At 35.0% G+C, this 13,192-nt stretch overlaps 1 protein-coding gene across 1 annotated transcript; it reads left to right on the top strand.

The window, feature by feature from the left end:
* The first annotated feature begins 575 nt into the window (after positions 1-575).
* LOC145115921 (endo-1,3;1,4-beta-D-glucanase-like) lies at positions 576-2,995 on the top strand. Its single transcript, XM_079052276.1, has 7 exons — positions 576-758; positions 1,027-1,048; positions 1,476-1,593; positions 1,709-1,799; positions 2,054-2,143; positions 2,268-2,368; positions 2,637-2,995. Exons 1-7 carry the CDS (start codon positions 611-613, stop codon positions 2,793-2,795), a joined length of 729 nt encoding a protein of 242 aa, XP_078908402.1. The 5' UTR covers positions 576-610; the 3' UTR covers positions 2,796-2,995.
* Positions 2,996-13,192: the final 10,197 nt, after the last annotated feature.

Raw genomic sequence — 13,192 nt, forward strand, 5'->3', positions numbered from 1 at the left:
TGGACATTAAAAATGATTTAGGGTAAAACCGAACATTTTTTACAAATGTAAAGACTTTTATGGGATTTGGCCTTTATATATTTGTTCCCGGTACATATGAAAATTAATGGTAACAATATGTTAAATTAGCTCTCATGCTTTAGTCTAATTTTAAGCATCAAATGCTCTCTTGTGTTGCTCTAAATAATTCATGTAATTATACAATCTCTTACGCTTCGTGTCTTTGTTGGACCCATTGACTTTACGTGTTATATATTCCGAAAACACAGACATCATTGATCTCGAGTGTAACACCTAACACATCTTCTATCAGGTTCTTTATTTGTTACTTATTGTCATTAAGCCAAAAACAAGGGAGTTGTATACTCTAAGCATTCCATTAATAAACAGGCAAAGAATCATCCAACACCAAATCGGTATCAATGTGCAACGTACTAAAAGCCCCCAAACTACAAACTATGGGTATCAATGTGCAAAGTCTCAAAACTTATGTGTATGATTTGTAGTACCTTAGAAACCCCAGGGTACCAGAGTGCACCAAGCTACCAACCCCTCCATTACAAAATACCCTAAAACTACGCATATTCCACAAGCTACTTCATTATACACAATGTCTGGCTCGGAGTGCCTCGAGAACCCTCCTGCATTGGTCTCCGGCGGTGAATCCGGCAATGTTTTGCAGATCGCCTCCCTCAATTCTTATGTTTCCGGGAATGCTGATTCAAAAGTCGCACTTCTTTTTATTTCTAATATACATGGTACTCAACTCAACTCTAGTTGTAATTTTCTTTCTGATCAACCAAGTCTGCTAGTTGGTGTTTCCAAAATTAGGTGAAATTCCGCAAATAATTTACTTATCATGAAGCTAATTCATTAACATACTTTTGCAAAGTGAATTTGATTGCAACATGTTAAGTATGTACGAATCCTAGCGTTTTGGTTTTATGATTTTGCAAGTCCAAAATAGTTTGTATGAACGTCAGCTAGCTTGCTCTAATTTGTTTGTGTCTGGTACTTTTTGTGCAGGCTATGGAGTTCCAAAATTCAGGTATGCCTTGTAGCAAGAACAACACCTTATATTAAAAAACTCCTTTGTTTGTGGTTTACTTTAAGGTTAAATGCTAAAAATAGAAAGTAATTTTATTTTTATTTATCAGTGTATTATAGCATCCCATTTTTTATTGGGACGTTGTAGACTTGTAGTTCCATTTTCTTTGTTATTATGAAGCTACTTCCAGTTTTTATTTTTATTTTTATTTTATTTTTATCATGCACTATATTTTAAAAATCGTCAATTATATTGGTAAAAATTGATTTGCATTTGAATGATATATTGATATTACTATTATATTGGATAGATTTTTCAAAACGCAATGAATTAAGATGCTGTATAAATATACGAATTACTGGATATACGCTGTTATTTATTTATTTATTTTCATATAACCCTTCAATTTGTTGATCTAAATTTGTAGGAAACTTGCCGACAAAGTTGCCTCTGCTGGATATTATGTAGTTGCCCCTGACTTCTTTCATGGAGACCCCATAACTCCTGAAATTCCGATTTCAGATTGGCTAAAGAATCATGGACCGGTTGGTTATTAAATTTTATTATTCCTCCATCATAAATATCCAATTCTCTTAACAGCAATATTTCTTCTAAACTTAAAAAAACACTATTCCTTTTTTTTTTCCATATCTTTTTTAGGTAGAAGCCGTTGAACCTGCCAAACTGGTTATTAAGGCTCTTAAAGAGAAGGGTATAACTAAAATTGGCGCTGCAGGATTTTGTTGGGGTGGTAAGAATAAAGTTTATTTACACCAAAAATGACAAACTTTCAAAGGTTATTTTCAAAGATGTGGAAGAGGAAAGGCAATAATGTCTTTTACACATAGTGATGCCTAGTCCTACTTTCATTTTGGGTGCGACTTGAATTTTTTTTTCTCATTGACATCAGAACAATGTAGTGTTCTGTCCTTTATTAAGTAAGGGCATAATGCTATTATGTTAATTATAATTTCCTGATTTAATTGCACCAACCTGTTCTAATAGGCAAGGTAGCTGTAGAGTTAGCAAAGGAGGCTGATATACAAGTTGCTGCTCTCTTGCATCCTTCATTTGTCACTTTAGATGATATCAAGGGTTGGTTTTAATTTTATTAAATAATACTCTTCATAATTACTCCTTTCTAGATAGGGGTCCATGTTTGGATTTATCAAATTTAAGCCAAGAAGTTATTTTTTGTAATTTCTATTATGAATTTTAGGGGTTAAGGTTCATACTGCCATACTCGGTGCTGAGATCGACAATAAATCGCCACCGGAACTTGTCAAAGAATTTGACCTTGCTTTACAAGCAAAACCAGAGGTAATTAATTTCTTCTAGGCATTGTGAAGTGTACATTATGTCTTCCACCTTTCTATTTTTTAATTTATTTTTATTTTTTGGGGGATGGAGGGACAAAAGTTTGCCATTAATTCCCATTGACATGAATCTAAGTCCTAGTTCTGGTTCAATACATGCTAGCATGTATTGAAAAACCTAATTTGCCTTGTTAAATTAGGCCATATATCTGAACATGTAGCGAAGGAGATATTAATTTTTTCTGGTATGGTTAACTACTATGGCTATGCAGGTGGATCACTTTGTGAAGATATATGGTGGTGTATCGCATGGTTGGACGGTTCGATATAAAGATGAAGATGCAGAAGAGGTGAGATCTGCAGAAGAGGCTCATGAGGATCTTCTGGGTTGGTTTAACAAGCATCTTGATCCAAACCGTTCAATAATATAAAGAAAGAGAGAGATCGAGAAAAATGTGACACCCCTCTACAAGTAAATAATGCGTCATCATAGACGTGCATTTACATTTTCGACTTTTTGAATAAATGCTTACATTAATAATGTCACATCCCGATATTCACATTATAAGTCTTACACATGTTATATTACATATTTAATTATAAAAGTGAGTCTTAGCGGAAGTCTTAAATATTATTTATTGCCTTTGATGCAAGTACAGACGGGAGCTTTTCCTCGATCCGAAGAACAACCTGCAAAACAGTTATTCAACAACTGTAAACCGATGCTTAGTGAATTCCCTCAAAATACCACATACCACAACATATATATAATACATACACATAATGGCCTTCGCTTAATAGCTGGTTCGTACCTTGGCCTTCAGCTATATGTTGGTCCACCCTATATAGCCTTTAGCATGTAGCTGGTCCACCCTCAACACAATATATATATATATATATATATATATATATATATATATATATATATATATATATATATATATATATATATATATATATATATATATATGAAGGTTGTAGAAATCGCTCGGGGTAGCTCGGCGATGGACTGATTAATCGTCTAGGCGGGGATTAATCGGGGACCATTAATTATTAAAAAAATTAATAAATATAACACTAATCCTAAAAATATAACATTAATAAATATAACATTATATCAATTAAAAAAATTATTAAAAAATTAATAAAGATAGCACATAACAACAAACTATAATTACAAAAAACCCCTTTGATCCTTAATACATCACATCTAAATAACCAACTACTGCATTTGGATCTAAGTTATCAAATGAAAACAGGAAGAATCCATTATTGTGAGGCATGATTTCAACTTATCAACATGTTGTTGCACCTTATCAGCATTAACACTTTCATTTTGAGTTCATAACCAATCGATTCTTATGTCCTGTAATGCACAATCCATTCTTGTGAGGCATGATTTCACCAATCAATTCATATTACATGTTTGTCTATCAGTGTTTGTATGCATAAGTGCATAACCAATCCATTCTTATATGTAGCATTTATTCCAACAACAACAGTTAAATCCAATAAATATTGCTAAAGTTTTAATCAAGAACCCATGAATACCAATACCTTGCTTTGATAATCAAGACTACAATATTCACTCAGGCAATTGATCGAACACTTGGTGGGCAAATGGTTTCATACACTAATCGTGCGATTTCCTAATAATCTAAACCACCATACATACATAAAACCAATCTGTGTCGAGGTTGAAGAACTAAGAAACATGAAACTAAGATTGAAAAACAAATCCGTAAGAGATGGATTACCCACTAAGCAAATTTGATAACAGGGCTATGTAGATTTTTTTCTGAGGCAATACATCTTCCAATAGGGCGGAAGGGGCCAGAGGGTCGTCGAACGGCGGCAATGAAGTGTGAATCAGGTCGTCGAGGATATCAGGAATCAGGTCGACAGGCGGATGGTGTTGGAATTAGGACGTCGACGCATCCACAAAGCCTAAAATTAAAATTACAGATAAAAATAAACGATTAGATGTAATCATGTAAACCAAATCGAATTCAGACTATAAATGATTAAACAAAATCCCAACAACCACCACGCTTCCATGGCCGACGATCATCGTCTTCAAGGTGATTGTTCGATGGATCCTGGGGAAGCTTCATCTCGACCTAATCCTAGATTATGAACTGATGAATTTCATCTCGACCTAATCATGGGTAAGTTTTGTGTTTCCAGTGAAGAAGGAGGGTGGTTTAGAGGGTGTTCGATGGAGTTGTGAAGAAGGAAGTTTCGTGTTTGCATCCCACATCGCTCGTGTTTCCAGTGAAGAAGAAAGTTTGGTGTTTGCATCCCACATCGCTGGTGGGACAATAGATGAAGGCACACATATCTTATAAAAGGAGAGTTAGTTCCTTTAAAAAATCACAACCAACTACTTGGTGGGCTAAGAAAAACCGACCCAACTATATTTTGGGCAAGCGGGCTCCTTTGAGCCGGCGGGTTGGAGTCATTTATGTCCGATTTTAGGTCCGAGTTGGGAGGAATTAGTCCGATTTGGACCGATTTGGACCGTCTTTGACCGATATTGACCAAGGCCGACTAGCTTACCGATAACAACTATCCGTAAGCGGTTGGAGTCCGCCAAGCGCCTAGGCGCCGATTAATCGGCCACCTAGACCGATTTTTACAACCATGATATATATATATATATATATATATATATATATATATATATATATATATATAATAACATAGCAACAATTCACATAACAGGCATCTAACTATCCTAGTCTAATTGGCTATTTGAATTCTACATGACAACTATATCCTAACATACAGAGGATACATAGTGGAGTATACAATATAGTGAGAAGAACTCACCTTGTCAGTTTCTCAGATGGTTAACAGCTAATCGAGTGATCCAATTGGTGAGTATGCGCCTAACGTTGTTAACCTATAACACTAGAGATTATTAGTCCCTAGGGAAATATGGTAATGTAGCTTAGACCTATCATCAATCCCAGTAAATTCTAATAGCTCTATCAAATAAGGATCAGTCAGGCAAGACAGTTGGCATGCATGACCATTTCGGCATATAGCTTTTCTGAAATCCAACAACCAAGCCAGCATAACCATTCTAGACACCTCTCATGTAAGTAGATCAATAAGTATTATAACTTGGAATTAATGACGAATCTAGCATTTATAGGTTCCTAATAAGGACTATAATTACGAATATAAGTTGTTCTAAAAAGCCTAGTAATCATAGCTTCACTTACAGAGATTCCTAGCGAAAGACCCGAAAAGTCACGGGCAGGACACTGATACTGAGCATACTTCTATTTCTACAGATTTCTGATGTTGTAGGGCTTCGGTATAAGCGTCTAAAAACTATTAAAACTGATACTCGAAAGTTCTTGAGGATTTGAGAGGATATGGGATGAGTTTTGGAGGAATTAAGCAGAAAAAAAAGGTATTTATAGCCCTGGGAAGGCTGCGCGCTGTGCACCTGGTCCCCTGCGCGTTACGCATATGGTCAGGGCCGGTGACCTGGAAGCTCCCCTATGGTGACATGTGTCGATCGATGGGTACAGGTGTCAGGCGCGCAGCACATCTGGTCAGTGCGCATGGCTGTGCGCGAGGAATTCTGATTTCTTAAAAATTGCATAACTTCTCCGTACGAGCTTCGTTTTTGAAGGGTTTTAAATCCACATGTATCTATTGACGAGATCTACAGCTTTCATTTAGACCCTGTCGGCTAATTTTGACTTTATTTTTAAAGTTATATTTTCACAGGCTTAAACTGTTAAAGTCTGTGTAAAAATCATAACTCTCTCATACAATATCCGTTCTTGACTGTCTTTATATTGACAGATAGGTATGGACGAGATCTTCGACTCTCGTTTAGATTGGTTTTCCTAACAAATCGACCGATGTCAAATTTGGTTTATAGAAAGCACACTGCTACGCTGAAAGTACTAAAAATCATAACTTCCTGAATTGAAGTCAGATTTGGACGTTCTCTATATGCATGCTCTCGGTTTGACTGTTTGACAACTACTACGACTCTTGTTTAGATGACTAAGGCTAATAAGTAATATATCTTCGATTTGTATTTTACGATGCACATAGCCGTGTCGGTTTAATTGTGGAACTTCGAAGAATCATAAGTTTTTCATACGAAGTCAGATTTACGGCTTCTATATATACGGAAATTGTACTGATTTTTTTTTAAATAAAGACGAGGATTATTTGGGCATAAAAGTAATGTATTTCTACTTTGTATTTCATAATAACTGTTTGTTATTACCATCTATGGGAGTAGCAAAAATGGGGTGTTACAACTCTCCCCCACTTACAAGGTTTCCATCCCCAAAATCTAACTAAATAACTCTGGGTAGTTGCTCCTTATCTCTTCTTTATGTTTCTTAGGTCCATTCGAACCTTTTCAAGTGCTGCTACTAGACTTTCACCAGACTGATTACCTTATTGCATAAGGTCTTTGTTTTCTTATGTAGAATTTCTACTTGTCATTCTACATAGATTAGATGCTTGTCTATGTGAATGTCCTCTAAAGGTACAATTGTAGATTCATCCGTAATACACTTCCTTAATTGGGAGACATGAAAAGTGTTGTGGATCTGAGTGAGTTCCTCTGGCAGATCCAGACGGTAGGCAACCTTGCCTTTTCGAGAAATGACTCTAAATGGTCCGATATATCTTGGGCCTAACTTGCCCCTTTTTCGGAACTGAATGACACCTTTCAATGGCGAAACCTTAAGTAATACTAGGTCTCCTACTGGGAATTCAAGATCTGATCTTCTTCGATCTGCATAACTCTTCTGTCGACTTTGTGTAGTCTTCAACCTTTCTCACACTTTCTGGATAAGCTCGGTGGTATTGATGACCACATCGGTGCTCCTCATGATTCACTGGCCAACTTCCCCCCAACATGTGGGCGTTCGACACTTTCTTCCATAAAACATTTCAAAAGAGGGTCTACCAATACTAGAATGGTAGCTGTTGTTGTACGAGAATTTCACTAATGGTAGATAAGCGTCACAACTCCCACCAAAATCAAGTACACATGCCCTTTGTTGGATTTGGTGTCTAAGCCTATAACTATAACTGGTATGTATTTGACCCGATTGTAGCATGGTTCTTTTGGGTTGCCTTCACCAGTGCAATTTGATATGATGGATTTTGAGAATAAGGTTATTTATGGTTTATTAATATATTACAAGTATAATATATTAATATGGAATTATTTAATTAGTATTGATCAAAATTAATTTATTAATTTTGTGGTCAAAAGAGACTAATTAAATATATGGGGGATTGATTATGTAAATCAATCATAATTGTAGTGTGGGCTAATGATCCATGATTATGGGCTAAACTAATCCATGGATAGTCTATGGAGGTTAAACCCATGGAGCATGAGAATGTGGAAAGTCATGGTTTATTAGGGCTTACCAAGTGTAACCCTAGCATGTCCAACACTATAAATAGAGCCCTCCATAGACCAAAATCAGTTTCACCTTCTATTGAGATAAATAGATTATTCTCTTAATTCATCCTCTTGCATATTGGTGTTTGTGAACCATTAGAGGCATCACACTTGAGGTGCTCAAGCTTTCAAAGGTCAAGAACTACAAGTCCTTCTAAGAGGTAAGCCATCTAACTAGTAGTATTGTTCATTTGACAATTTGTATGCTAGTTAGGAGAATGCTTTGTAAAATTGTGAATGCATGTATAATTAGAGAAAACATAGATCCAAAGCATTTAGGGTTGCATGTGCACTTAGGAAGTGTTATAGTGTTCAAAACCCAACAGTGGTATCAGAGCCTAGGGTTGTTTTCCATTATCTTTAATGCTTACTAGTTTTTCAAAGCTAAAAAAGTCGAAATTTTTGTCTCTGACTGGTGAACTTGCCGAGTACATGAACAGACTCGATGACTCCACTCAGTAAACAAGGCAACTCGGCGAGTCAGTTCTTGCCCTCGACGAGTTGAAGGCCTTGTTTGCAGAATTTCGAGTTTCTTGGCCTGTTTTGGATTAGAAGCATTACCACAAACTGTCTTTGGTTCATAAAATTGTTTTTAATGATATGGTAATGTTAATCCCCATCCAATAACTTAATATTTGTCAAATTCTAAGATAACTACTTGTTTTATGAAATGCTAGTTATTTGTACAATTTGAAGTTATCATGAAATATGAATCAAATTAGGTAAAATTGGTAAATGATCATCCTATCATAAGTGGATTAGTTAATTCGATTTATAATTGTTTCTTGAATAGTTCCATAACTTGTCCTCAAGTTATGGAATGTGAAAAATCACACCATTCATGAAACAATTATTTTTATAAGTTATGAAATACCAAGAGTCATGAAAAGTTCATAACTTATCCTCAAGTTATGGAATTGAAAGGGTCTCATTTATGCAATTTTAAATCCATAAGTTATGAATTTCAAAAGCAGTGACATGTTACAAAACTTGCCGTCAAGTTTTGGAACTTAAAAAGTTACATTAATGAAACTTTAATTCTAAACCGTAGAGTTTTAAAAGTTAAAATTCAACCCTTATACTTTATAATATTATAAGTTTAATAATATATATATATATATATATATATATATATATATATATATATATATATATATATATATATATATATATATATGTATAAAACAAAGTCGGTCTTACCGTTAGTAGGCCTCATTCACGAAGCCGGTCTATAAGGGGGGTATAAGGTTACTGCCTATAAAATGGCAGTTTAATGGGTGTCCACTCTCACCCACCGCTTCCTTGACTGGTGGAGGGTCGTTAGCCGAACGGGTAGGATAGGACAATTAATTCTCCCTCATTAAAAGTATAATGATAAAAAATATAAAGTAACTAAACTTTTATTAAATTCCCAACCTTAGTTACTTTAGGAAAATGTGAAATGGTGCTAATCCATGAAATTACACTTTGCACATTGTTAAGTTGTTAGTGGAGCGCGTGTGGTTAACCGACACACTAATCTGGGATTGAAAATGTGTGGCAAAGGGTAACTTGGTGTTAATCATAGATCAATGGAGCGTATGTGGTTAACCGAAACATTAATTAGGTGATTTGTAACATTGGGTGTACCAAGTTAATTTGCATGGTTATTCACTCCTTGTTTGTGATCCTTGGCATCCCAGTCATAAACTTGAAGGGCACACTCGATATTTAAACATGCCATTGAAAAGTTCAATGAATGTCAAAGATCTAGGAATTTCAAACCAATTAAAACTTAATAATATTATTTCGTTTTTCATGGTGGAAATTAGTAAATCTCCATTTACCTACCTTCAAATATTTTACAATTGGATTACGGCATCCCTATTCGCAATTGTAAAATATTATGTTGGGTCGTAGCCTTAATATTTCGTTTTGGGTGTTATATTAAGGACTTAAAACAACTAACTTGAATTTCTCCCTTGTAGATGTCTAGTTCAGACCACTATGGTCTTCTCGAATCCTATGGAAAAAGCTTTCCTTATAAAGTTGATATTCCACAAGATGATCAAGGTGAAAGATTAATCCCTTCTTCGTGCTGTAGTGGAACTTCACTTCCTCCACCTCCTCCAATTATTCTCCCTAACCCACAAGTTCAAAGACTTGAAAACTTCAAGGTCATTCAAGCCCTACTTGCAATGAAACATGAAGATGGAAGGTCAGTATGTACTCACGTCTTGGAGATGAAGTCACATATTGACATGCTAAGAGTATTGGGTGTCGTTGTCTCGAGGAAATTGGTTGTTGACTGGGTTCTTCAATCACTTCCTGAGTCATATAGTGAGTTCATTAAAGATTACTATATGACAGACCGTGACATGAACCTTATCGATCTTACCTATTTGCTAATAGCGGCTGAATCAACAATGATTTGGCGCAACGGTAAAGAAAACTTGATCGGAAAATCTACTCCTCAACCTTCCATGGACTTTGAAAATGGTAACATTGGAAGTCCAGAAAAACCTTCTCTTCCCAATGGAAAGGGATCAACTATGGTCAAGTCAATTGACCAAATGGTAAAGAGAAAGACTAAGTCTGAGATAGTCCCGTGTACCATTCCCAAAGAGTCTATATGTTTCTATTTCCAAGAGAAGGGGCATTGGTTGCGAAGCTGGCCTGACTAGCTGAGAGATCTAAGAGATGGTAAAGTCGAAAAGTTTGACTCTGCTTCAGGTAAGTCCACTATCTAACTCTATTAAGTTCCTATCTGGAGATTCTTAATACATGATGTGGCAGGGTTGCATTTTGATGTTTTGTAGGATCGAAGAAAAGAAAGGATGCTTAAAAGGAAGAGCAAGCTCAATCTGATCGTGAAGAGATGGATTTTGATCGCATGGTTCGATGATCGGATTTTTGAGCTACTGCATAAGAGTTATAATAGATTGCTTAGAAATATGTAGTAACTTAGTTTTCATTTGTAATTGCATTGTAAGGAAACGTTTTTCTGCACATTTTATAAATAAATAAAATTTTGAATTTTGTCTTATTTTATATTTCCTTGCAATGGCATATGTTAAAATTGATGTTTTTATTTTTAGCAATATGGATTTGAATTCTTTCATTTGTGGTAGTGTCTAAATTTACCAAATAAGGAAATGTTCTCATCAACCAAGTTTCGATTGGACAGAAACTTGGAATCATGCAACTTGTATTGTATGATGAATGAGAATTTTCATCTTTGGGAAATTAAGACTAATTCCTTGTTCACATGTATATGTGACTTAAGAGAAGGACAAGGGGATCAGGTATACTTGGTTGTACACTGGTCCAGGTCCACCACAAAGAACGATAAGACTATTCGTCATGATTTACTAAAGTTTAGTAAATATGGTTATACTTACAAGATTAAGTATAATTCTGAACCAATGGAAAAGTTTCAATGTTTGGCAGAACGAATGAGAAAAATCAAATTAGGCAGAAAGATACAAGTTCTCCAATCTGAAAAGATGGGAGAGTACTTTAGTATCGTGTTTTATGATCATCTTAATGATTATGTAAAAACCATATCACAATTGATCCTCTAAGGATATCTTAGTGCATTTGTATGGCTAAGAAGAGGAATCGTGAATTGTTGAAATGGTTAAGTCAAGAAGATGAGTCATACTTCGTTCCAAAATCAAATCTTAGAGTCATACTCCAAGATTGTATATTGAGTGACATATCAACAAATGTAGAGTAAAATGTTTTCTACTCTTGTACATTTGAAATTGGTAAGTTGTGATGTCTTGGATAGGACAAAGACCAACTAAGACCGATTGTGTGAAGTGTTATTCTTGATTAGAATCCGCACTAACTCTTGAATATTTGTTTGTCAAGTAATTTTTCTTGACGAAGAGAGTCTTATATGTCAAGAGGTCAGTGGGAGTCTTAAAGATCTTGAAAAATTTCAAGAACTAATCAAGAATAAAACCTATCGTTTATCACTAGCACACGATTTGAAGTTTATAACCTATCGTGTTGACATGTTCTTGTCTCTGTGCTCATTCCAGTTAAAGTTGACTGTGCAAGTGAGTTCTATGAGTTCTTAAATGTTTACATAACAACATGGAAGCAATGGTAGGCCCTTGAGCTTCCAGGTGGCAAGAAATTAAGATTGAACAAGTTCAGTCCATATGAGTTTGGATTTGTCACTAGCCTGTCTTATGATTATGGTTATGACAAATTCACATGGATAGGAACATATACACCATAAAATCTATGTGTCATAAGGTTTCTCTCCAATTCATGAAAATGATTGTGAGGAAACGCTTTCACTAAGCAGATTTTAAAGAGATAGCATTTGTGATATTTACATTCTCAAATTCGATTATGATTACGACATCCCTCTTCATAGTTCGAATTGTGATAAATGGAAAAAAAAGTCTGAACATTTGAGACTTATTGCTGTAAGTTCTAAAATTGTTTGGACACACATATGAGCTATCTAAGGAAAGGTGTATGAGTTTGAGAAGCCTAGATAAAAGTCTTATCGAAGCGTCTTGTATCAGAAATCTGAACTTTGGTAAGAAAGTCAATAAATATTGATTTCTAGAAGTCCAACTGATTTTGGATACATGTCAAAGCTAGTGGGAGCATAAGTGTTATGCCAGTAAGATAATAATTATTATGCTAGTGGGAGCATAATTATCATGGTAAGTGTTGCAAGTTAGCAATGTTAATTATAGAAAACAAAGTTTTCAATTCACAAAGTTGCAGGGTTGAAAAGTTGTTTTGCTATGATTAAAGGAGAGGAACTTATACTTCATTTCAATTCTAAAAGTTTAGATTGAGATTTTTAATCAAATTTAGTCAAATACATATATGAATGTTATGTTAAAAAGATTCGACATAAGGAAATTCTATATGGAAATATTAATTGCATTCTCAAAATTCGATTATGATTACGGCATCCCTCTTCATAGTTCGAATTGTGAGAACATGGCAAATAGAAATATTATAGCAAAAGACTGATCAAGTATCATGTCTTTATGTAATACATTATGAATCGTGTCCCATATGCTTCGGGTATAGGATCGATTGCATATGCTATAATATTCTCGTGTTCTAATTTTTTTTCCAAATGCCTAGGGCATTAAGAGGGAAAAAGGATATGACTAAAGTGGTTAAGCAATTGTCGAGGACAATATGAGGTTTACCAAAGATTGGTTGCTCATGGACAGTAGGAAGTATTTTGAAAATTTTTGAAGGACCATATTGACATATTCTGAAAAGAGGTGACTCTTGTTCAGAAGTGATAGTCAAAATGGGAATATGGAAATGTTTCCATAAGTGGAAGTTATTCATTAAATCTGTGTAAGATTAGGAACTTTTATGCAAGAAGGATGTTCA

Source organism: Lactuca virosa, chromosome 5 (assembly GCF_052849685.1).
Source record: "Lactuca virosa cultivar CGN04683 chromosome 5, Lactuca_virosa_CGN04683_v6, whole genome shotgun sequence".
Classification (NCBI taxonomy): Eukaryota; Viridiplantae; Streptophyta; class Magnoliopsida; order Asterales; family Asteraceae; genus Lactuca; species Lactuca virosa.